Genomic DNA, 24298 nt, shown 5'->3' on the forward strand with positions numbered 1-24298 from the left:
GCATTAAGTGCATCCAGCTGCAGCTCCTTGGAGGCTGCGTTCCAGATCTGAAGCAGCAGCTGAATGACCTTCAGCTTGTGCGGGAGAGAAGGAGATAATTAATCAAGAGTTACAGGAAAGTTAAATCCTTCTGGGTAGAGTTAAGGGAGAGCAGCCAAGACATCTGGTACATATCGGTACCAATGACATAGGAAAGAAAAGCAAAGAGGTCCTGAAAAGAGAATTTAGAGAGCTGAGCTGAAAGCTGAGAAGAAGGACCTCCTGAGTAGTAATTTCTGGATGGCTGCCTGTGCCACATGCCATGGAAGGGAGAAACAGGATGATATGGCAAATTAATGTGTGGCTGAGAAGCTGGTGCAGGGGGCAGGGTTTCAGGTTCTTGGATCATTGGGATCTTTTCTGGGAGAGGTATGATCTGTTCAAAAGTGACGGGTTGCACCTGAACCCAAGGGGGACCAATATTCTCATGGCAGGTTTGTTAGAGCAGTTGGGGAGGATTTAAACTAATTTGACAGGGGTGTGGGAACTGGAATGAAGGGACTCAGGATAGGATGGATGGTAAAAAAGGAAAGACTGTCAGGAAGGGCAGGCAGATGATAGGACATAATTGCAGCCAGCAGGGTAAGTATCAGTGCATTAGGAATAGGGAGTCAAAAAGGGTAGCAAATACAGTACTCGAAATGTTAAATCTCAATGCACGAAGTATAAGAAATAAAGTGGATGATCTTGTTGCACTATTACAGATCGTCAGGTATGATGTTGTGGCCATCACTGAATCATGGCTAAAGGATGGTTGTAGTTGGGAGCAGAATGTCCAAGGTTACGTTGTACTGGAGAAATAGGAGGGTAGGCAGAGGGAGTGGCATGACTCTGCTGGTAAAGAACGGCATGAAATCAATAGAAAGATGTGACATAAGATCAGAAGATGCTGAATCCTTCTGGGTTGAGTTACAAAACTGCAAGCTAAAAGGACCCTGATGGCAGTTATATACTGCCATCCAAACAGTAGCTGGGATGTGGACCACAGATTACAACAGAAAATAGAAAAAGCACATCAAAATGTTATCATAGTCATGGGAGATTATAATATGCAAGTCAATTTGGAAAATCAGGTTGGTAATGGATCTCAAGAGTGGTAAGTCCGTTAAATGGCTTTTTTGAGCAGTTTGTCATTGAGCCTACTCGGGGATCAGCTGTACTGGACATGGTGTTATGTAATGAACCAGAGGTGAACTGAGAGCTTAAGGTACAAGAACCCTTAGGAGGCAGTGATCACAATATGATTGAGTTCATCGTGAAATTTGATAGGGAGAAAGTACAGTCTGATGTAGCAGTATTTCAGTGGAGTAAATGAAATTACAGTGGCATGACAGCAGTTAGCCAAAGTAAACTGGAAGGCAGTGTTGGCAGGGATGACAGCAAGGCAGCAAAGGCATGTGTTTCTTGGAAAAATGAGGAAGGTGCAGGATAGATGTATTCCAAAGACAAAGAAATACTCAAATGGCAAAGTAGTACAACTGTGGCTGACAAGGGAAGTCAAAACTAATGCAAAAGCAAAAGAAAGGGCATACAAAAAAGCAAAAATTTAGTGGGTGCAGTTACTGTTACAAGAAAGAAGGTGCTCAAAAAGCTGAAAGACCTAAAGGTACATAAATCACCCGGACCAGAGGAAATGCACCCAAGGGTTCTGAAAGAGGTAGCAATAGAGATTGTGGTAGCATTAGAAATGATCTTTCAGAAATCATTGGACTCTGGCATGGTGCCAGAGGACTGGAAAATTGCAAGTGTTACTCCACTCTTTAAGAAAGGAGGAAGGCAGCAGGAAGGAAATTATACACCAGTTAGCCTGACCTCAGTGGTTGGGAAGATTTTGGAGTCGATTGTTAAGAATGAGATGATGGAGTACTTGGTGATACAGGACAAGATAGTACAAAGTCAGCATGGTTCCCTTCAGGGAAAATCCTGCCTGACAAACCAGTTGGAATTCTTTGAGGAGATTACAAGTAGTAGGATAGACAAAGGGAATGCAGTGGATGTTGTTTATTTGGACTTTCAGAAGGCCTTTGACAAGGTGCCACACATGAGGCTGCTTACCAAGTTAAGAGCCCGTGGTATTACAGGAAAGTGACTAACATGATTAGAGCATTGGCTGATTGGTCAGAGGCAGTGAATGGGAATAAAAGGATACTTTTCTGGTCGGCTGCCAATGACTAGTGGTGTTCCGCAGGGGTACATCAACGATTTAGATCAGGGGTCCCCAATGTTTTTTGCACCGCGGACTGGCCAACTGGGGGGGGGGGAGATGGTTGTTAATCACGACCAGAATATAGGTGATAAGTCAACTATAAGTCACTTATCAGAGGCTAATCACTCAATTTCTTTTCTAAAAGGGTTTATCAAACGAATTTAATACTAAACACACAGTGCATATTTTCCTTGCATGAATATAGTGATAAGTCAATTATAAGGGAGTTCCTTATGTCCAGTCTATTCCACAATTTACAAACCCCATTTCCAGAAAAGTTGGGATATTTTCCAAAATGCAATAAAAACAAAAATCTGTGATGTTAGTTCACGTGAACCTTTATTTAACTGACAAAAGTACAAAGAAAAGATTTTCAATAGTTTTACTGACCAACTCAATTGTATTTTGTAAACATACACAAATTTAGAATTTGATGGCTGCAACACACTCAACAAAAGTTGGGACAGAATTAAAATAAGATTGAAAAGTGCACAGAATATTCAAGTAACACCAGTTTGGAAGACTCCACATTAAGCAGGCTAATTGGTAGCAGGTGAGGTCATGACTGGGTATAAAAGTAGCATCCATCAAAGGCTCAGTCTTTGCAAGCAAGGATGGGTCGTGGCTCACCCCTTTGTGCCAAAATTTGTGAAAGAATTATTAGTCAGTTCAAAAGGAACATTTTTCAACGCAGGATTGCAGAGAATTTAGGTCTTTCAACATCTACAGTACATAATATTGTGAAAAGATTCAGAGAATTCAGAGACATCTCAGTGCGTAAAGGGCAAGGTCGGAAACCACTGTTGAATGAGCACGATCTTTGAGCCCTCAGGCGGTACTGCCTAAGAAACCGTCATGCTACTGTGACAATTATAGCCACCTGGGCTCGGGAGTACTTCGGAAAACCATTGTCACTCAACACAGTCCATCGCTGCATCCAGAAATGCAACTTGAAACTGTATTACGCAAGGAAGAAGCCATACATCAACTCTATGCAGAAACGCCGGCGAGTTCTCTGGGCCCGAACTCATCTCAGATGGACCGAAAGACTGTGGAACTGTGTGCTGTGGTCAGATGAGTCCACACTTCAGCTAGTTTTCGGAAAAAACGGCATCGAGTTCTCCGTGCCAAAGATGAAAACGACCAGCCAGATTGTTATCAGCGAAAGGTGCAAAAGCCAGCATCTGTGCATCACTGGCAAAAGCCAGCATGGGGGTGCATCAGTGCCCATGGCATGGGTGAGTTCCACGTATGTGAAGGTACCATTGACTCTGAGGCGTATATTTGGATTTTAGAGATACATATGTTGCCATCAAGGCGACGCCTCTTCCCGGGACGTCCATGCTTATTTCAGCAGGACAATGCCAGACCACATTCTGCACGGGCTACAACAGCATGGCTTTGTAGACACAGAGTGCGTGTGCTTGACTGGCCTGCTGCCAGTCCAGATTTATCTCCTACTGAAAATGTATGGCGCATCATGAAGAGGAGAACCAGACAATGGAGACCACGGACTGTTGAGCAGCTGAAATCTGATATCAAGCAAGAATGGACAAAATTTCCAATTGCAAATTTACTACAATTAGTATCCTCAGTTCCAAAACGATTAAAATGTGTTATTAAAAGGAAAGGTGATATAACACAATGGTAAATATGCCTCTGTCCCAACTTTTGTTGAGTGCGTTGCAGCCATCAAATTCTAAATTTATGTATGTTTACAAAATACAATTAAGTTGGTCAGTAAAACTATTGAAAATCTTTTCTTTGTACTTTTGTCAGTTAAATAAAGGTTCACCTGAATTAACATATCACAGATTTTTTGTTTTTATTGCACTTTGGAAAATATCCCAACTTTTCTGGAAATGGGGTTTGTAGTTTTCGTTGCATGCATTGCAGAAAACTCCGCTTCACAGAGATATGATGTTGGGAATGGAAGCAATGTTTTCAGTGCTTTCGTGGCTATCTCAGAATATTCAGCCTTGACTTTGATCCAGAATGCCAGCAGAGATGTTATGTCAAATATACTTTTCAGCCCAACGTCATTTGCTAGCTCAAGGAGTTGATCTCCTTCCTGCGCTGACAAGGATGATTCACCAGGGACATTCACAAATGGGTCACGGACCCATTCCTTTGCACGTCTTGGGTCATTTGCGGTTGAGAAATAATGCTCGAATTCTGTCGACAGTGAAGACAGGTGATCACGCACCAGCTGAGAGAAGTACGATGCAGCCTCAGTCTCTCCCAAAATCCCAGCTAATGTTGGGAACATGTCAAATATGCCCCTGTCCATTTGCCGTCCCCACAGTTCCATTTTGGCTGTGAAAACAGACACTTTATCTGTCAACTTGAAGACAGTTGTCATTCTCCCCCGAAGTGACAAATTGAGTTCACTGAGGTTGAAAGATGTCACACAGATAAGCGAGTTTTGCTATCCACTCCTCGTCACTGAGGTGTGCTGTCAGTGGTGACTTTCTTCTTGAAAGAAATCTCTGTAGCTGCTCTCTTATCTCAAAAACCCTGGCCAGGGCTCTCCCCCTTGATAGCCACCTGACTTCAGTGCGTAAGAGAAGGCGTTTGTGCTCTGCATCCATTTCCTCGCAAAGGGGCTCAAACAGACGCGAGTTCAGGGCTTTTGCTTTGATGTGATTGATAACTTCAACAACATCACTCAAAACGCTGTTAAGATCAAGTGACATTTTTCGGCTAGCCAGCATTTCCCTGTGTGTAGAATGGCATTCAGGAGCAACCTCTTTGACTCGGGTCGTGAAACCAGACTCGTTAAGCCGTTCCAACAGCTGTGCTTCGATGTCCTCCGCTATGTCATTGATTCTCCTTGAAACTACGGTAGCTAAAAGACAAACCTGTATCATCTTGTTAGCTGCAGCTTCTCCCAACAGTTCACGGCACATGTCCTTGGCAGCAGGCAGAATCAATTCTTCACCAACAGTGAAAGGCTTCTTAGCCTTAGCAATATAGCTAGCCACTAAGTACAATGCTCTCACAGCAGCAACATTTGTGGAGGTGGTTGCTCTCAGCACTTGCTTACGTTTTTTCCCCTCAAAAAACTCAACGGGTTTGTCTTTAAGTGCAGGGTGCTCGGACTCAAGGCTCCAAAGCAGTTTTAAGGGCTTCATTGCCTCATTAGACAGCTTGTCTCCACATATCACACACAGGGGGCTTGAAGCGTGCGAGTCACCGGTCACAATAAAGCCATATTTTATGTACGACTCGTTGTATTTTCTGTTGAAGGAAGCTTTCTTTTTTTTTTGCAATCTCGGCCTCAGCTGTCTCTGCAGGTTAATGACCGACTGATAACCTCGCGTGAGTAATGACCTCGCTTGCGTTCAAATTCAACAGTGGGCGTGACAGGAAATGAGGAAAGGTGCAGCTGACTCATATCGTTTCATATCGCCAAATCATATTGTTTCTTCGTGGCCCGGTAGCACATGCTTTGCAGCCCGGTACCGGTCCGCGGCCCAGTGGTTGGGGACCACTGATTTAGATAATGGAATAGATGGTTTTGTTGCCAAGTTTGCAGATGATATGAAGATTGGTGGAGGGACAGGTAGTGTTGAAGAAATAGGTAGGATACAGAAGGACTTAGATTAGGAAAATGGGCAAGAAAGTGGCAAATGAAATACAATGTTGGTAAATGAATGGTCATGCACTTTGGCAGTAGAAATAAATGTGCAGACTATTTTCTAAACGGGGCGAAAATCCAAAACTCTGAGATGCAAAGGGACTTGTGAGTCCTTGTACAGAATACCCTAAAGTTAACTTGCAGCTAGAGTTCGTGGTAAGAAAAGCAAATGCAATGTTAGCATTCATTTCAAAAGGTCTAGAATACAAGAGCAGGGATGTGATGTTGAGGTTTTATAAGGCACTTGTAAGGTCTAACCTTAAGTATTGTGAACCGTTTTGGTCTCCTCATCCAGGAAAGATGTGCTGGCATTGGAGGGTTCAACAGAGATTCACAAGGATGATTCTAGGAATGAAAGGGTAATCATACAAGGAAAGTCTGATAGCTCTGAGTCTGTACTCACTGGAATTTAGAAGGATGAGGGGGTTCTTATTGAAACCTTTCTAATGTTGAATGGTCTAGACAGAGTAGATGTGGAAAGGTTGTTTCCCATTGTGGGGGTATCTAGGACTAGAGGGCACAGCCTCAGGATAGAGGAGTGTCCATTTAAAACAGGGTTGCTGAGTAATTTCTTTAGCCAGAGGGTGCTGATTTTCCAGAATTTATTACCACAGGCAGCTGTGGAGTCCAGGTCATTGGTGCATTTAAGGCAGAGCTTGAGAGGTTCTTGATTGGACACGGCATCGAAGGTTACGGCTGTGAAGATCCCTGCTGCACCCAGTGACCCTTTGATCTCTGTCTTGGAGGCCGATGTTTGGCTGTCTTTAAAAGAGGGTGAACGCTCATAAGGCAGAAGATCCTGACGAAATACCTGATAAAGCTCTGAAAACTTCTCTCAACCAACAGGTAGGAGTATTCAAGGACATTTTCAAACTCTCACTGCTAACGGCGGAAGTCCCCACTTGCTTCAAAAAGGCAAAAATTATGCCAGTGCCCAAGAAGAATAATGTGAGCTGCCTTAATGACTATCGCCCAGTAGCATTCACATCTATGCTGACGAAATGCTTTCAGAGATTGGTCATGACTAAAGTGAACTCCTGCCTCAGCAAAGACCTGGACCCACTGCAATTTGCCAATCGCCACTATAGGTCGACGCAGACGAAATGAAATCTCAATGGCTCTTCACATGGCCTTAGACCACCTGGACAATACAAACACATACATCAGGATGCTGTTCATTGACTATAGCTCAGCATTTAACACCATCATTCCCACAATCCTGATTGAGAATTTACAGAACCGGGCCTCTGTACCTCCCTCTGCAATTGAATCCTCAACTTCCTAACCAGAAGACCACAATCTGTGTGGATTGGTGATAACATATCCTCCTCGCTGACAATCAACACTGGTGCATCTCAGGGATGTCTGCTTAGCCTACTGCTCTACTCTCTCTATACCCATGACTGTGTAGCTAGGCATAGCTCAAATACCATCTATAAATTTGCTGATGATCCAATCATTGTTATTAGAATCTCAGATGGAGACGAGAGGGTGTACAGGAGCGAGATATACCAACTAGTGGAATGGTGTCACAGCAACAACCTTGCACTCAACGTCAGTAAGATGAAAGAGCTGATTGTGGACTTCAGGAAGGGTAAGACGAAGGAACACATACCAATCCTCACAGAGGGATCAGAAGTGGATAGAGTGAGCAGTTTCAAGTTCCTGGGTGTCAAGATCTCCGAGGACCTAACCTGGTCCCAGCATATCGATGCAACTACAAATAAGACAAGACAGTGTCTATTCTTCATTATGACCTTGTAGGGATTGAATAAATCAACAAAAACACTCAGAAACTTCTATATATGTACCATGGGAGAGCACGCTGACAGGCTGCCTCACTGTCCAGTATGGGGGATGGGGCGGGGTGGCTACTGCATAGGACAGAAAGAAGCTGTAGATGGTCTTAAATTTAGTCCGCTCCATCTTGGGTACTAGCCTACAAAGTACCCAGACATCTTCAAGGAGCAGTGTCTCAGAGATGCAGCGTCCATTATCAAGGACCCCTAGTACCTAGGGCATTCCCTTTCCTCCTGTTACAATCAGGTAGGAGGTATAGAAGCCTGACGGCACACACTCAGCAACTCAGGACCAGCTTCTTCCCCCTGTCATCTGATTCCTAAATGGATATTGATCCCATGAACACTACCTCACTTTTTTAATATACAGGTTTCCCCCGCCATCCGAAGGTAGAGCGTTCCAATGAAACAGTTCGTAAGCCAAAATGTCGTAAAGTGAAGAAGCAATTACTATTTATTAATATGAGAAAAATTTTTGAGCATTTCCAGACCCAAAAAATAACCTACCAAATCATGCCAAATAACACATAAAACTTAAAATAACAGTAACATATAGTAAAAGCAGGAATGATATGATAAATACACAGCCTATATAAAGTAGAAATACTTTTTGCAATCATTGAAGTACTGTCTAGCGCAGCGAAAATCTCACGCATGCACTCTGGGCAGAAGCACTCTCTCCAGTAACCTTTAAGCTATGAGGCTGCCAAATCATACCAAATAACAAATCATACTAAATAACACAAAAATACACAACCTATATAAAGTAGAAATAATGTATGTACAGTGTAGTTTCACTTACGGGAATCGGGATGGTGTTTTAGGCTGAGTCATCGGAAATTGGGGTGGTGGGAGGTAGAGGGGACTGGGGTGTCATCTCATCGTAGTCTATTTCCAATAGGGCAGCCAGGTCATCTTCTTCTATGTCTGCCTGCCTCGATGTCAAAGATCGAGGTTCGTCATCTGTTGTGGCTGATGTGCAAGGCTTGAAAAACGACAGTATATTTGACTGCTGAGCCTCGTGCATTTTTAGATCAGAGTTCTTTGTAAGCACTCAAAACATCCTGCAAACCTGCCCTAAACCTACGTGCCCTTTCAAAATTAAAGTCATACTTTTCTGCAATCATTGCAGCGCTGTCAATCACAGCGAAAATCTCACGCAACTGCTTCACGTTCAGTCCCTGGACGACTTCATTTTCAATACTGTGTTCGGTTTCGATTGTTATCCTTTCCTCTTGCAATTGCATCAGCTCTTCATCTGTCAATTCTTGGTCATGGGATGCCAAAACCTCTTCAACATCATCATCGTCAACTTCCACAAACCCAGCCTCATTAGCCAAGCTCACTATTGTCATATTTATTGTTGATGGTTCGAAGCCTTTAAAATCGTTCTCTGCTTCGGGACATAGTTTCCTCCTAACACAATTTCTCATCGAGACTGTTAGCCTATCGAGAGCATCTCCAATGTTGGCGATTGCCAGTTTTATATTGTAGTCTTTCCAGATCTTTCGCAAAGATGCTTTGGAGTTGCCCTCTCTGTCATAGCATTTACAATAAAACGCATCACATTTTGTGTATAGTAAGCCTTAATTGTGGCTATTAGGCCTTGGTCACAGGGCTGCAGCAACGATGTCGTATTCGGCGGTAAGAACGCAACATGAATGTTACTGCCATACTCGGTAATGGCAGGCGGATGAGCAGCACAATTATCGACAATCACAAGACACCTATTATTGAAGTTATTTTCTCTACAGTATTTTTCAACAAAAGGACTAACATATCTGCTCATGTACTCAGAAAAAAGCACTTGGGTGTTCCAACTGCTTGGATGTGAACGGAACACAACGGGAAGTGTTTTCTTATCAATGTCTTTAAGTGCCCTCGGATTTTCTGAACGTTACACTAGTAGAGGCTTAGTGGCGTTAATAATAGGCATTAGGGTAAACCTGTCCTTCGATGCCTTGTGTCCCTTAGCCTGCTTTTCTTCTTTCGAAATAAATGTCTTACTCGGCAATTTTTTCCAATAAATTGCAGTTTCGTCACAGTTAAACACTTGCTTATACGAATAACCACCTTCTGTAATTATTTTCTTCAGTTCTGCTGGGAACCTTTCAGCAGCTTCAGTTATCAGCCAAAGCACTCTCTCCAGTAAATGTTAAACTACGAAGCTGCCCTTGCCTCAGAAACCGATCAAACACCCGTGACTACCCTTAAATTCCACTTTTGCAAAATTTTCATCACCATCGGCCAGTGCTTTCTGTTTCAGCTTATTAAAAAGACTGACTGATTTCTCCTTAAGTATAAGATAACTTAAAGGAACACCACGTTTTGTACACCCATCAATCCATTCAAGCAATAGACCTTCCATTTTATCCATTACTAGATGCCGACTAAGAGAGACCACTTTGCTACGAGCAGAACCAACAGTAACATCGGCAGCTTTCAAGATTTCTTCTCTCTACGTATAAATAGTGCGAATGGTGGATGCAGGCAAGTTCAACATGTGGACGATATCCTTACTTCGTTCACCACGATCGAAATGCTTAATTATGTCTAGTTTTACTCTAAGTGTAATACCCTTACGAGCTCTTTTAGGCTTTTCCGATACCTTCGAACTCATCTTGCTAACGGATGCACAAAATAAATCAAGATAAAGCACATGTTTAAGCAATGACGGCTAGAATGCAGTTCTGGGGGAGGAGCTTGGCTGCTCAGGGCGCGCGCTGCTTTTTTTTTCCGCACGCCGCCATTTTTCTTCACATGCAGCCTTTTTTTCGCACGCCGCCATTTTTCGCGCACTGCTCTTTTCATAACAGTGAAAAAACCTGTTAGCGAAAACAGGGTACTAATGTACGTCTTTCGTAACAGTGAGGTTTCATAAAGTGAACGTTCGAAAAGCGGGGGACACCTGTATGTAATAATTGTTTTTGCATGAATTTTAATCTATCCATTATACATATACTGTAATTGATTTATTTATCTATTTTTCTTCTTCTATATTATGTATTGCATTGAACTGCTGCTGCTAAGTTAACAAATTTCACGACACATGCCAGTGATAATAAACCCGATTCTGATTCTGAGAAGGCCAGGAATTGAGGCTGAGGAGGGAAAAAAAGGATCAGCTATGACTGAATGGAGCAGACGCAATGGGCCAAATTGCCTAATTCTGCTCTTATGTCTTATGGTCTAAATAAATGCCAACATTGCATTTGCCTTTTTTACCACAGACTCAACCTGTAAATTAACCTTTTGGGAGTCTTGCATGAGGACTCCTCAGTCCCTATGCACCTCTGATGTTTGAATTTTCTCCCCATTTAGACAATGGTCTGCACTATTGTTCCTTTTACCAAAATCCATTATCATACATTTCCCAACACTGTATTTCATCTGCCACTTTTTTGTCCATTCTTCCAATTTGTCTAAGTCTGCTGCAATCACATTGCTTCCTCAACACACCTACCCCTCCACCTGTCTTCGTATCATCCATAAACTTTGCACAAAGCCATCAATTCTATTATCTAATTCACTGACAACAGTGTGAAAAGTAGCAACCCCAATAATTACCCCTGAAGAACACCACTGGCAGCCAACCAGAAAAGGCCCCTTTTATTCCCACTTGCTGTTAACCTGCCTCTACCCACGCCAGCATCTTTCCCATAACACCACAGCATTTTATCTTGTTAAGCAGCTTCATGTGTGGCATCTTATCAAACACCTTCTGAAAATCTAAGTAAATGGCATCCACTCCCTCTCCTTTGTCCACCCTGCTGGTTACTTCTTCAAGGAACTCTTAACAGTTTTGTCAAGGAAGATTTCCCTTTACAGAAACCATGCCAACTGATTTATTTTATCATTAGTCTCCAAACCTCATTCTTAATAGACTCCAACACGTTCCCAACCATGGAGGTTAGGCTAACAGGCCTATAATTTCCTTCCTTTTGCCTTCTTCCCTTCTTAAAGAGTGGAGTGGCATTTGCAATTTTTCAGTCCTCCGGGACCATGTCAGAATCAATGCCAGGCTCAAAATTATGTCGTCCATTTAACTGGATGAAAAATTATAGAAATGGTACACCCTATCCTTGATATATGCATCTTCAGACAATGCGAATTCACAGTTATGTGAGGAACCTATTTCTACCAACTTCTTGCTTTATGCATCCAAAACTCAGAGATATGTGAGGAGCACTGCTTTCCCGCCAATACAAGTCACATGCGCATGCCTCACAGTCTCACTCCCACCAGTCTCGCATTGGTTTTGGCAACGTGTGGATGTGCGATCTTGCACTCTTAAACTTCTGTGTTTTTACCTATGGCGCAGTGATTTTGTGCATGAAATATTTAACTATGCCTCCTAAGCGTCCGATGTCAAGTCCTGGGCCATCAGCCAAGCAGCAGAGAACCGCTTTAACACTTGGAAAAAAAGTTGGAAATTATAAACAAGGCGGCGTCAGGTGAAGGTAACACAGCTCTGGGACTCTACCCTGTGCAGTTGCGGGCTATGAGAGCTGAGTTGGGCATCACACCAAAGTAGGTGTTTAATACAGACAAGACCGGGCTTTTTTGGAAGCGTATGCCGAAACGCACTTACATAAGTAAGTGTAAGGGAGTTTCGATTTTTATGTTACTACGGAGGCTAATTAAAATGGCGTCTTTATTATGTTAATCTGGGGAATGCGGCTTTGTTGTGTTAAACGCTGAGAAAGTTTGCGCTAGCAGCGTGTTGTGGTTTAGAGGGTGATAAGAAATACGTTATTAACCAATTGGGATAGTTGTTACGGTTTTGGTGTATTTGAAAATACTGTATGCGCGGGGTTTTGGGGCAGAAGGCGGGAGAGCGAGACAGAGGATGGACGAGGTGCTGTGAGTCCGCTAACGGGGTCGGACCCCGAGTGGGACGTTCGGCGAGGAGACGGAGACGGACTCATGTGGAGCGTCTGGTCAACCACCGTTGTTGGTCCCAGGCGGCCGGTCGAGGTGGTCCGAGGGGGTCGCAGGGTGAAGAAGAAGGTCCTTGAGCTCCAATGGTTTTTGTGCACAAAGAGATTGAACTTTGATAAGTGTGGCGCCTTTTATTTTCCTTTTATATTTTATTCTCTTTTAATTATATAGTTCCAGTAATATCTATAAACTGTAAATCATTTAATTGCATCTGGTGTATTGTCTGTTATTTGGGCGGGGTCGGGTACCTCACACGGCATCCACACAAACAAATTATCCAGTTTGGCGGGGCCGAGGCTGTTTCCCTAGACGACAGCGAGCCGAGCGACCCTGAGGGTGGCCAGGGGGGCTACATAAGGATGAAAAAATTGCATCAGGTTTCAAGGCAGCAAAGGATAAATTGACTTTGCTTATGTGTTCCAATGCCAAAGGACACTGTAAGATGAAGCCTCTCTTAATTTACCATTCATTAAACCCCTGTGCTCTTAAGGGTTTGAGTAAGAATATGCTTCCTGTCCACTGGGCAGCTAACAAGAAAGTATGGGTCACTGGTCAAATCTTTGAAGATTGGTTTGCTAATCATTCTGCTGTTGAGGCTGAAGACTACTGCCGGGAACAGAATCTTGCCTTTAAAGTTCTTTAGTTGCTTTACAATGCACCAGCCCATCCTAAACATTTGGACAGCATTTATCCTAACATAAATACATTTCCTGCCACCTAACACAACATCGCTTATTCAACCACTCGACCAAGGTGTGATATCCACATTCAAGGCGTTTTTTTTTACGGCAAACTGTCTCTCAGATGTGCAAGCAACAGACGATTCTGAAAATCCCAGGAGTTTACCTTCAACATCAGACACGCCATCAACAACATTGAAGAATCCTGGAAAGAGGTCAGGTCTTCCACTCTGAAGCAACTGGCAGAGTTTTTTTAAGGTTGCAGAACACTTGGCACAAATGGCGATGGACACGGACCCAAGTTTAGAACGGAGTCAGCATTTCAGTCGTTCCCTGCAGTCAAGCCTTCTTCCCTACAAGCAAATTTATGCTGAAAAACAAAATGCTGCCAAGCAAACAATCCTCACCACCTTCTTCAAAACAGTGTCATCTCCTGCTACCGGCAGTACTGAGAGTTCTGTGAGTCTTCCTTCACTCCTGGCTGTCCTTGATGATCCTGACGACACACAACCATCCACCTCATCCATGTAAAGCTGCCCGACACCACAACAACCACTCGTCTCCCGGGGAGCAAACACACCCGCCACTGTTGGTGAGACTTGTACTCCCTAGTATGTAAACTTTCTATGATTTATTACGTTGAATATTACCTTAAATTGATTAAATATAATACCAATGTTGCCTTGTGATACTGCTTTTGTGTCATATTGGTATTAAAATGTGAATAAATTACAGATAAAACATATTTAGGAAGCCCTCAAGAACGCATCCCTATTTTCTCTATTTAAATAATTATTCACATTATGCGTCAACTTCAAGGAACGTATCCCCCGCATATAATGAGGATAGGGTGTACTGGCACTTGATTTAACATTAGTAACTGTATAGGAACAGATAAAATGTTTTCAGTCAAAAGATAAAGAACTATGATCTCTGTCAAGGTCATGGATCAGACTTGGTTGTTTTTTAAACTTTGTAAGGATGGTCATGCAGTATAGAGTTAAGGGTCAGGTTGGATTCTAGGCCTCCATTTTATGTCTGACCAGTGACTTGAACACGGAGTAAAGGACGTCCATGGTTGGATGTCGGGCGAGCAGATCAGTGTTGACAAAGGCTGGTGGCAACCCCCCCCCCCACCAGCGAGGTGTCAGTGGGTTCCAGGATTGGAGTACCATGCGGGCAGGAATCATGAGCTGCTGGGTAGGTGAATCAACATTCGAGGCCTAGTGTTCAGGGTCTCAGTCATCAGAGTGTTCAGGTCAAGGGCTGTTTGGAGTCCTGTCATCAAAGAGTGTAGCGTTTGAGGTCTAGCGTTCACAGTCCCCATATAGGGTCATCCATAGGTTGACACTTGATGGCTGGAGCCCCGAGTTCACTGAGGAAGTTGAAACCCAATATCTGTGAATCTGCAAGTTCATTGGAGGCTGGAGGCCAAAATTGCTTGTTCTGGGATTAGAGGACTGTGTGAGTGCCTAGGTGGGGATAAGAAACAGGGCTTGTTTTGCTGTTCTGCTCTTCAAATAAATTAGATTAGATTAGACTAGACTATGAGGACACTCAGTCCTTGTTTATTATCATTTAGAAATGCATGCATTAAAAATGATACAATGTTCCTCCAGTATGATATCACGGAAACACAAGACAGACCAAGACTAAAACTGACAAAAACCACATAATTATAACATATAGTTACAACAGTGCAAAGCAATACCGTAATTTGATAAAGAGCAGACCATGGGCACGATAAGAAAAAAAGTCTCAAAGTCCCGACAGCCTCATCATCTCACGCAGACGGTAGAAGGGAGAAACTCTCCCTGCCATGAACCTCCAGCACCGCAAACTTGCCAACGCAGCACCCTGGAAGCACCCAACCACAGCTGACTCTAAGTCCATCCGAAAACTTCGAGCCTGCGACCAGCCCTCCGACACCAAGCACCATCTCTGCCGAGTGCTTCGACCCCGCCCCGGCTGCCGAGCAACAAGCAAAGCAGAGGACTCGGGGGCCTTCCCCTCCGGAGATTCTGGATCACACAGTAGCAGTGGCAGCGAAACAGGCATTTCAGAAGTCTCACCAGATGTTCCTCTGTGCTCTCACGTCTGCCTCCATCAAATCAGGATTGTGCACAGTGTAGTATCTAGTGGCCACACAAGTGCACACAACTACGAGTAGTTAGAAACTGTCTCAATTGAAGGGCACGGCACCCTACTTGACAAAAAACAGATATTCATCACCAGAGTGGCCGCTGCGCACTGCGTCGCGCCGCCATCTTCTCCTCTCCTAAATCATGGTTGATCTGTATGTTAACTCCATCTATTGTAAAATCTGACAATCCAGCACCATCACGAGTTTTGTATTGCTGGATAGACAGATATGGACATATGTAATTAATACTATTACCCAATACAGATCCAAGATTTTTTTTTAAAGATCTTTCACAATAAAACACAAAGTTTTCCAGTGAATCAGTTGCGTTTAAAAGGACAAAGGAAAACAAGACCCTGATTAGGTTAAACAGAACGCTGTAATGGGGTTCCAATAAGCTCAAAGGGAGCACAAGAAACAAAATCAAATGAACCAGATGTCAAGCTACTGAGATTTCCAAAGAGGTGGCACAGCAGATTGACGTAGTTCTATCACTCTCATCATTGCTCTGTAAACCTGAACACACTGTACTACAAAAGCTTAAACATGTCATATTTTGATATTTTCTGCTGACCTTGCCTCAATCAGCATGTTAGGGATAAATATTCTAGATTTTTTGAAGGTGTTTTAAACCACAACTGCAGAATGGCCAATCTAAGGGCCCTAAATTCTCTATTCTTGTAATTCAAAAGATCTTAAAAGGATCAGTGCTTTATCGTGATTAACCAAAATTAAGGCATCCGTTAGTCTTGCGAGACCATGGATCTGCACCTGAAAAGTCTTCACTCTCCAGGGTGCAGGCCTGGGCAAGGTTGTATGGAAGACTGGCAGTTGCCCATGCTGCAAGACTCCCCTCTCCATGATACCGATGTTGTCCAAGGGAAGGGCAAGGGCCGATACAGCTTGGCACCAGTGTCGTCGCAGAGCAATTTGTGGTTAAGTGCCTTGCTCAAGGACACAACACGTTCCCTCGGCTGGGGCTCCAACTCACGACTTTCAGGTCGCTAGTCGAAGGCCTTAACCACTTGGACATGTGCCCACTAACCAAAATAGTAACCATTTAAATCCCTTAAATTTGCCACCCCTCTCAGATTTTTTTTTACCTGAGCTACACACTAATACAACATTCCAAATCACTTCAAAACATAGTTCTCTCCAATTGTAACTTGAGAGCATGCCATTTGCTATTTCCACAGTTCATCAGATTGTAGATACTTCAGACACCCCGTAGAATAAAGGTTATTGTACAACCCTATACAATGAAGGTCTGCAACAATATCCTGGAATGTCAAAGAACATGAGGTAAACCCTATGCCCCAACTCATCTAAGATGTCAAACTTCCATTTCCCCACGATTAGCCCGTATCCCTCTAAACCTTTCCTATGCACAGTACTGCAGTAATTTTATGTATTGAACAGTACTGCTGCCACAACAAAAAAATTCATGACATGTGAGTGATGATAAATCTGATTTTGATATGGGTCTCTATTGTAAACTGAGAGCGGGAAAGGAGCAGGGAGAAGGGAATCATGGTTGGGAAAAAGAGAAGGGAGAGGGGAGAGAGTGGGAAGCACCAGAGAGGCATTCTGTAATGATCAATAAACCAATTGTTTGTAATCAGATCACCTTGCCTGGTGTCTCACAGTTGTGTGTGTCTGCATGCACCCCCCCTCCCATCCCTAGCACTTCTTCTCTGCCACCTGTCTCACACCCCTCCCGTGGCGCTCAACATCTATTTGCTCTTGCCAGATTTACAAACTTGCTCTCCTCTCCATGTTAACATGCAAAAGTCTTAGGCACCCTAGCTATATACAGAATACGTGCCTCAGAATTCTGCACAGTACTGTGCCTGCCCAACTGTCTTCTAGACTTTAAATTGAACCCACCTCCTCAGCTTCCACCAGCAGCTCATTCTGTAGATTCCATATAAAACACAGATGCCCTTCAGATCCCTTTTAAAATTTTCTCCTCTTACCTTATACATATGCATTCTAGTTTTAAGATTGCTTTAGCCTAGGAAAAAGACTAAGAACATCACCTCATCTACATTTCTCGTGATTTTATAAACCTCCATGAGGTCATCCTTCAGCCTCCTACATTGCAGAAGGTCTCAGTCTAATCACAGTTTCTAAACAGCCTAACCTGTACCTCAAATCCTCCAGTCCCAGTAACATCCTCATGAATAGTTTCTGCATCTTTACTATACCCAGGCAAATAGAACCATACACAGTATTCCAAATGCAGTCTTATCAACATCTTATACAGCTGAAACATGACATCCCAATGCCTTTTTCTTTAATACAGTGGATTCTGGTTAATTGGGTCATCAGTTAATCAGGGCAACCACTTATTTGGGACAACTAATAAAGACAAAAACTAATTGAGAAAATAGCCAGGATTCCCGACATTTATTTGGGACACTATGCCCTTCAATTGGGACAGTTTCTAACTACTCGCAGTTGCGTGCACTTGTGTGGCCACTAGATACTACACCGTGCTTAGATTGAACACTTTTTAAATAGCCTCAGTTGCATGCATTTGCATTCAGAAGACAGTAATTTTTGCACTGATCATTAGTAAGAAATAAGCAGCAAGACAATTCAGAACTGTTTTGCTCACTGCAGTTTCAAGCATTCAGGCTTAGAGATGCCAGAAATGGCCAGGACTGAAAATGAAACAATTTCACTAATTCAACAAGCTAGGAACTATGAAGAATTTGAAGGTATCAATAATTATCTTGAATGTTACAATGAAAATGAAGATTTGGAGGTTGGAATTGTCTAAAGCATTATATGAAGGCAGTCCATTATCTGGACTAGATAATGTTGCACTGATTTTGTTCATTTACAGTCAAAAGAACAGATGTACACTAGATGAATTCCTACGTTGGTAACTATTAGGAACTAATACAGTTTTATAGTGCTGTAGCAATATTAGTTCTGTACTTCATTTAAATACATAATTTACTCAGCTAAACAGTTGTCTGTCTTTTTTATACATTTTAACTCTTTCCATTTGGCTAATTTAGATAGCCACTTAATTGGGCTAAAATATACTGGTCCGGGTGTGGCCCAAGTACCTGGAATCCACTGTTTCAAAAATAGACTTTATTCAAAATAAAAATATATATATACAAAAGAAGGAACAGAGCAAAAAAAACTTGCCTTCACGGTCATTGCATTCAGTATTGTAAACTTTTAAAGAAAAAGACCACAGCCACATACATGGCTCACTGAGATGATACCCCTTTCATTGCTTGAGGTGCTTTCCCACTCAACTCCACTCCATATGCGGTAGCAGAAGGACCTTAGACTGTGATCCTTCTCAGAGCCTTAAGCAATGGTTGCACCAAGCTTCAGTGCACACCTCAGCACCTACTCCTGTTGCCTGGAACATGCCAGTCTGCAATATTCACTATCAGACATCTTACACTGTCAGAAAACCAGTAAGTTTCAGAGACCAAAGATTCAAAGATTCAAAAGATTCAAAAAACTTTATTGTCATTCTAACCGTACATCAGCTCTGCAGGGCAGAATGAGACCGCGTTTCCCAGGAGCAGTGCAATCACCAAGGTGTCTTTCACCAAGTTCATGTCCCTCTAGCAGCAATGATGAAAACAAACATGCCAAACACCTTCTTCACCATCCTGTCTACCTTCGTCTCCACTTATGGACCACTTCTCTATAACTATATCTCACTGAAGATGGACATCAATAAGGAATATCAGCATTACCATCAGTGCAATAACACAGCCCTTGACCGTAAATGCATGAATATTTGAAGATCAACATCTCAAAACTAGCACAATTCTTATGGTTGAACAAGTAGCAATGAAGACCAGCCTCCTCTACACCTCTGAACCAAAGCTTAGAGTAAATTTATTATCAAAGTATGTACACCATATAAAGCACTGAGATTCATTTTTTGCAGCACTAACAGGAAAATAAAAAGATAGAACAGAATCCACGAAAACCATACACAACACAGCAGAGTCTCCAAGAGTGAGTCTACAGGGTGTCTATTCAGTTCAGCGTTGAGGCAAGTAAAATCTGATGGTTATAGGGCAGCAACTATTCCTGATCCTTACGGCACAGGACCCAAGACTCCTACACCACCCACCAGATGGTGGTAAGAAGGGGGGAGGGGGAGGAGGAGGCAAACACAGGCAGGCAGGGTGGGTTTAGGTGGGTCATCTTGGCTGGCAGAGTGGTGAAGCTGAGCACCGGTTTGTTTTCCATTCTCAGGCCTCCACGGTTTAATTTGGCTCTTCTAGCAACGGCCAACCTTCATCCACTGCAAATGCAATACCATACATGCATTCCTCAAAGTCAAGTTTACTGAATCCTTCAAAATCGCTGGTTTGTTGAGACTGCTCAAAAGTATGTTTCTTAAAGGGAAATTACAGGTCGCGGATTGCAATGATCACAGTTCAGAAGTACATCTACTGCAGCTTGAGTACCTCTTATCCGAAATGCTTGAGGCTGAAAACATTTCGAGTTTTGGAATATACAGTATAATGAGATAGTTCGGGTTCCAACTCGAAATCTGTATGTTACCAGTAAGCAGTCTTTGTCTTAATCTTGTTTATCACACATATCTACTGATGCAGAGTGTTAGATTTCCATCAACAACGATCATGGAAAACTCAATGAATTTCTCTGCTGCTTTGTGATGAGCAAAAGCTTTATCACCATAAATCTTTAAAAAGTTAATACTGTGCCTTTTCTTAGATTTCTGCAACCAGCCTCCTGAATATTCACAATTACTTTCAGTTTTCAGATCATTATGACAGATCTTTGCTTTTTTCATGATTAGCCTATATTTAAACAGCATATATTTACTCCAATGCTGATAAATCCACTCTTTCAATACTCAATCAAGGTCTTTGTTTTTCACTTTATTCAATGTTTCTGAAATTTTCATCAACTTCTATTTCAGATAAAGGGTGCTCAACCTGTCATCCATCTCTGGCAAGAAGGCGCCAGTGACCATGGCAACATATTGCAGCAAGCTTACAAAACTACTAGATACTCTTCTTCTAACATACTTCTTCTGAACTGCGATCAATTGCAGCATGTAATTTCCCTTTTAAGAATGTATTTTTGGGCTACTCTATGACCTGGCGCTTTTGTGATCTTCTGGAGGATTTACTAGTTACGTGCAGCTACGGCCACCGCTGAGGAAGTACACTGCGCCTTATGGCAGAACATGAACCTGTGGTTGGCTCCATTGCTCTGTGCCAATTTAGGCATCAAACAGAATTAAGATCATCAAGGACGAGAGGGGAAAATGAACTGGTGTTCAGCACTGTCTGTCAGCATGCGGAAAATGCAGCGGTATTGGAACCTAGGTTCAGGTGCAGCTGTCGCCCTACAGTCATCGGGCTTCTAGATAGCTTCCACTCATCTCATAGAGTCATAGAGAAGTACAGCACAGAAACAGGCCCTTTGGCCCCTCTAGCCCATGCTGAAACCATTGAAACTGCCTACTCTGATCAACCTGCACTGGGACCATAGTCCTCCATACCGCTACCATCCATGTCCCTATCCAAACTTCTCTAAAACTTTGAAATCGAGCTCGCATGCAGCACTTGTGCTGACAGCTCATTCACACCCTCACAACCCTCTGAATGAAGTTTCCCCTCATGTTCCCCTTAAACATTTCACTTTTCATCCTTAACCCATGACCTCTGGTTGTAGTCCTACCCACACTTAGCAGAAAAAACCTGCTTGCATTTACCCTATCTATATCCCTAATAATTTTGTATACCTCGACAAAATCTCCTCTCAAACTTCTACATTCTAAGGAATACAGTCTTAATCTATTCAATCTTTCCTTATATAACTCAGGTCCTCCAGACCTAGCAACATCCATGTAAATTTTCTTTGAACTCTTTCAACTTTATTTACATCTTTTCTGTAGGTAGGTGACCAAAACTGCCCACAGTACTCCAAATTAGACCTCACCAACACCAAATACAATATCAACATAAAACCCCACCTTCTGTAAGCAATACATTGATGTACGAAGGCCAATGTGCCAAAAGCTTTCTTTATGACCCTATCTACCTTTGATGCCACTTTCAACGAATTATGCACCTGTATTCCCAGATCCCTTTGCTCTACCACACTCCTCCGTTGTGGACTCACTTTTGGGGACACTGCAGTTCATGTTCCTTGAGCTTTTGTTTACTTCTTTTGATCGCGATTTGATCAGGGCACTTCAGTGCTGAACTGAACTGACTCTGCAACCATGGACTTTGCGGTTAATATCAGCTGTTTAATTTTTATTGTTTGCACGATCTGTTTTTTCACACATTGAATGCTTGATGGTCTTGTTGAGTGGGGCTTTTCTTTCAACAGGTTCTATTGTGTTTCTTTGTTTCTGTGGCTGCCTTCAAGATGATGAATCTCGGGATTGTATGCTATATACTGCTTTGACAATAAATGTACTTTCAACTGAGTTTTCCACAAAACATCACAGTATATCACCAGCGCCATACTGGTTAGACTGGACTATTTAGAGCATTTTGCTCAAGGCACACTGGAGTGGTAATACCAATGTTGTCTCTGCAAAAATCCTTCAAGTCCACAGGCAAGGTAAATGAATAAATGTCAAAGTAACCACCCAAACTAACATCTCCAGCATGGAGGCTCTGATAAACTCAGTTGGTGCCACAATGCCACAGACTATGATGCACACACACCAGATTTCAAACTGCTAGAAAAAGCACTCTACTCTGGGCTTTGTCACAACAAAAGATTACCAGATGGACAAAGAAAGAAATTCAAGGATGTTCTCTTAGCTTCACTGAAATTTTTTGCATCTCCACTACTCCTGAGAATCATTAGACCCTCAGTGCCCAAATTGAAGGAGGACAGCAAAGTGGTGCCGGGTGTTCCCATCATGGAGAGATAATGGTTTTCCCAATTCAAAGAAATAATTTCTCAAGTGACATTATTTTTGAAACTGGAATAAAGGATTAGCAAATGCATCCTTTCCTTTTAAATACTGTGAAACAGAAAGTTTGAAATACGTTGAAATACAAGTCTAATTTTACACATAAGACCATAAGATACAGGGATCATTCAGCACACTGAGTCTACTCCACCATTCAATCATGGCTGATTTTTTCAAAATTCCATTCTCCTGTTTTCTCTTCATAACCTTAAACCATCCTATTGATCAATTACCAATCGATTGCTGTCTTAAGCACACCCATTGACCTGGCCTCCACAGCCCTCTGAAGCAATAACTCCACCCTCTGGCTGAAGAAATTCCTGACCTATATTAGATGGACATCCCTTTATTCTGAGGCTGTGCTCTCAGATCTCACACACCAATAGTCTAACTGCTCTTCTTCTTTTTCATTGAGCCTTTCTTGTTCCAGTGATACATCATTTTCATTCTGCATCACAAAACTTGATACCAAGTACTTATTTCAACTTGTTTGCCAACTCATTCATTGCCTGCTTCCAATATCAAAGAACCTTTAAATTACAGGCACAAAATAATCTGCAGATGCTGGGGTCAAAGCAACACTCACAACACCCTGGAGGAACTCAGCAGGTCGGCCAGCATCCGTGGAAAGATTACAGAATACCTTTAAATTACAGTATCTTTGGAAGCCTCAGTGCAGTCTTTCAGATTCAGACTTCAATCAAGCTTTTACTTGGCAATTCATTGCAACTCTGATCACCTTCCTTACAGCTTTCTATCCCTATAATCACTGAATTGCATACTGTTCTTTGTCTTTGTACAAGATCTTTCTCATGTCCCTTAATAATTATACATACAGGGATCTCCAAGTCTACGACAAAGAAATCTCACATTAATTATCTAGGATAGTTCAGGTCAATCTGTTGCACCAATAAATATTTGAATAACTTTCAAGTTATGGGGACTGCTCCGAGTTTTATATTAACTCCCATTCTATTAGGGAAATAGACTTTGTTTTCATCACTTTTATAACCACAATTTCGATTAACACCCCCACGCCCATTTTTATTCACTAATTGAACTGCGCTGTTGGGGCGGTCTGTCAGTCCGAGAGTCCGGAGAACGGGTGGATAGTCCGCCAACTTTCACAACGAACCTAAACACAACATGTTGCACACCCTCCTCTCCCACCCTATCCATTCCTCCCCTCCCTCAACCCTCTCCCACTTCCTTTCTTGACAGTAACGTTGACAACTTAATAATTCCTTACGCTTCCCCAGCCCAGACCCAAGGCCGCCGAAGACCCACCAGCCGAGGCAGTGCCGCCTGTTCGTTCATCGTGAGCCGCCGCCGCCGCCAGCCGTTACTCTGCCGCTTTCGCGGTTTTTTCCTCCTCCGTTCAAACGTAGGTCGCGCGTCTAGTACAAGGCGTCGGGCCGGCGCGCGCCAAAACAAACGCAGCTACGTCATCGGCTGCGGCTGCGGAGGGTGACGCAGAAGCCGAATTTCCTTTCCAAAGACTTTACGCCATTGGCCAGGCCAATGAGTCGAAAAGTTGGCTGAAAAGGGGCGGTTCGCAGCGACTGCAGGTTGTCCAGCTGGTGGAAACCGGCCCTTCGAGTGCGTGCTGACCCAACTACCCGTTTACATCCACCTGACATCCAGTCACGTAGCACGGAAATAGGCCCTTTAGCTTCGTTGTCCATGCCAACAAGATTTTCATGTAATCAAGTCCCATTTGCCCGCGTTTGACCCATATTCCTTCAAACCTTTCTTTAAATAGCGTTAATGCCTCAACCACTTCCACTGGAAGCTCGTTCCGCATACTGAGCACATTCTGTGTGAAGAAGTTCGAGTCGTCAGTTTATTGCCATGAGCAGAGGTATGCTGAGGTGCAGCATACTGTAATG

General features: G+C 42.9%; 1 protein-coding gene across 1 annotated transcript in view; it reads right to left on the reverse strand.

The window, feature by feature from the left end:
• Positions 1 to 23821, reverse strand: part of LOC134347087 (uncharacterized) — a 136095-nt gene extending 112274 nt beyond the window's left edge. The window contains exon 1 of the mRNA XM_063049200.1: positions 23697 to 23821. Within this exon, the coding sequence (XP_062905270.1) occupies positions 23697 to 23726 (30 nt within the window). The 5' untranslated portion in view covers positions 23727 to 23821. The remainder of the gene's footprint in view (positions 1 to 23696) is intronic.
• Between the last annotated feature and the right edge of the window lie 477 nt (positions 23822 to 24298).

The sequence above is a fragment of the Mobula hypostoma genome, chromosome 5, assembly GCF_963921235.1.
Source record: "Mobula hypostoma chromosome 5, sMobHyp1.1, whole genome shotgun sequence".
NCBI classification, from domain to species: domain Eukaryota; kingdom Metazoa; phylum Chordata; class Chondrichthyes; order Myliobatiformes; family Myliobatidae; genus Mobula; species Mobula hypostoma.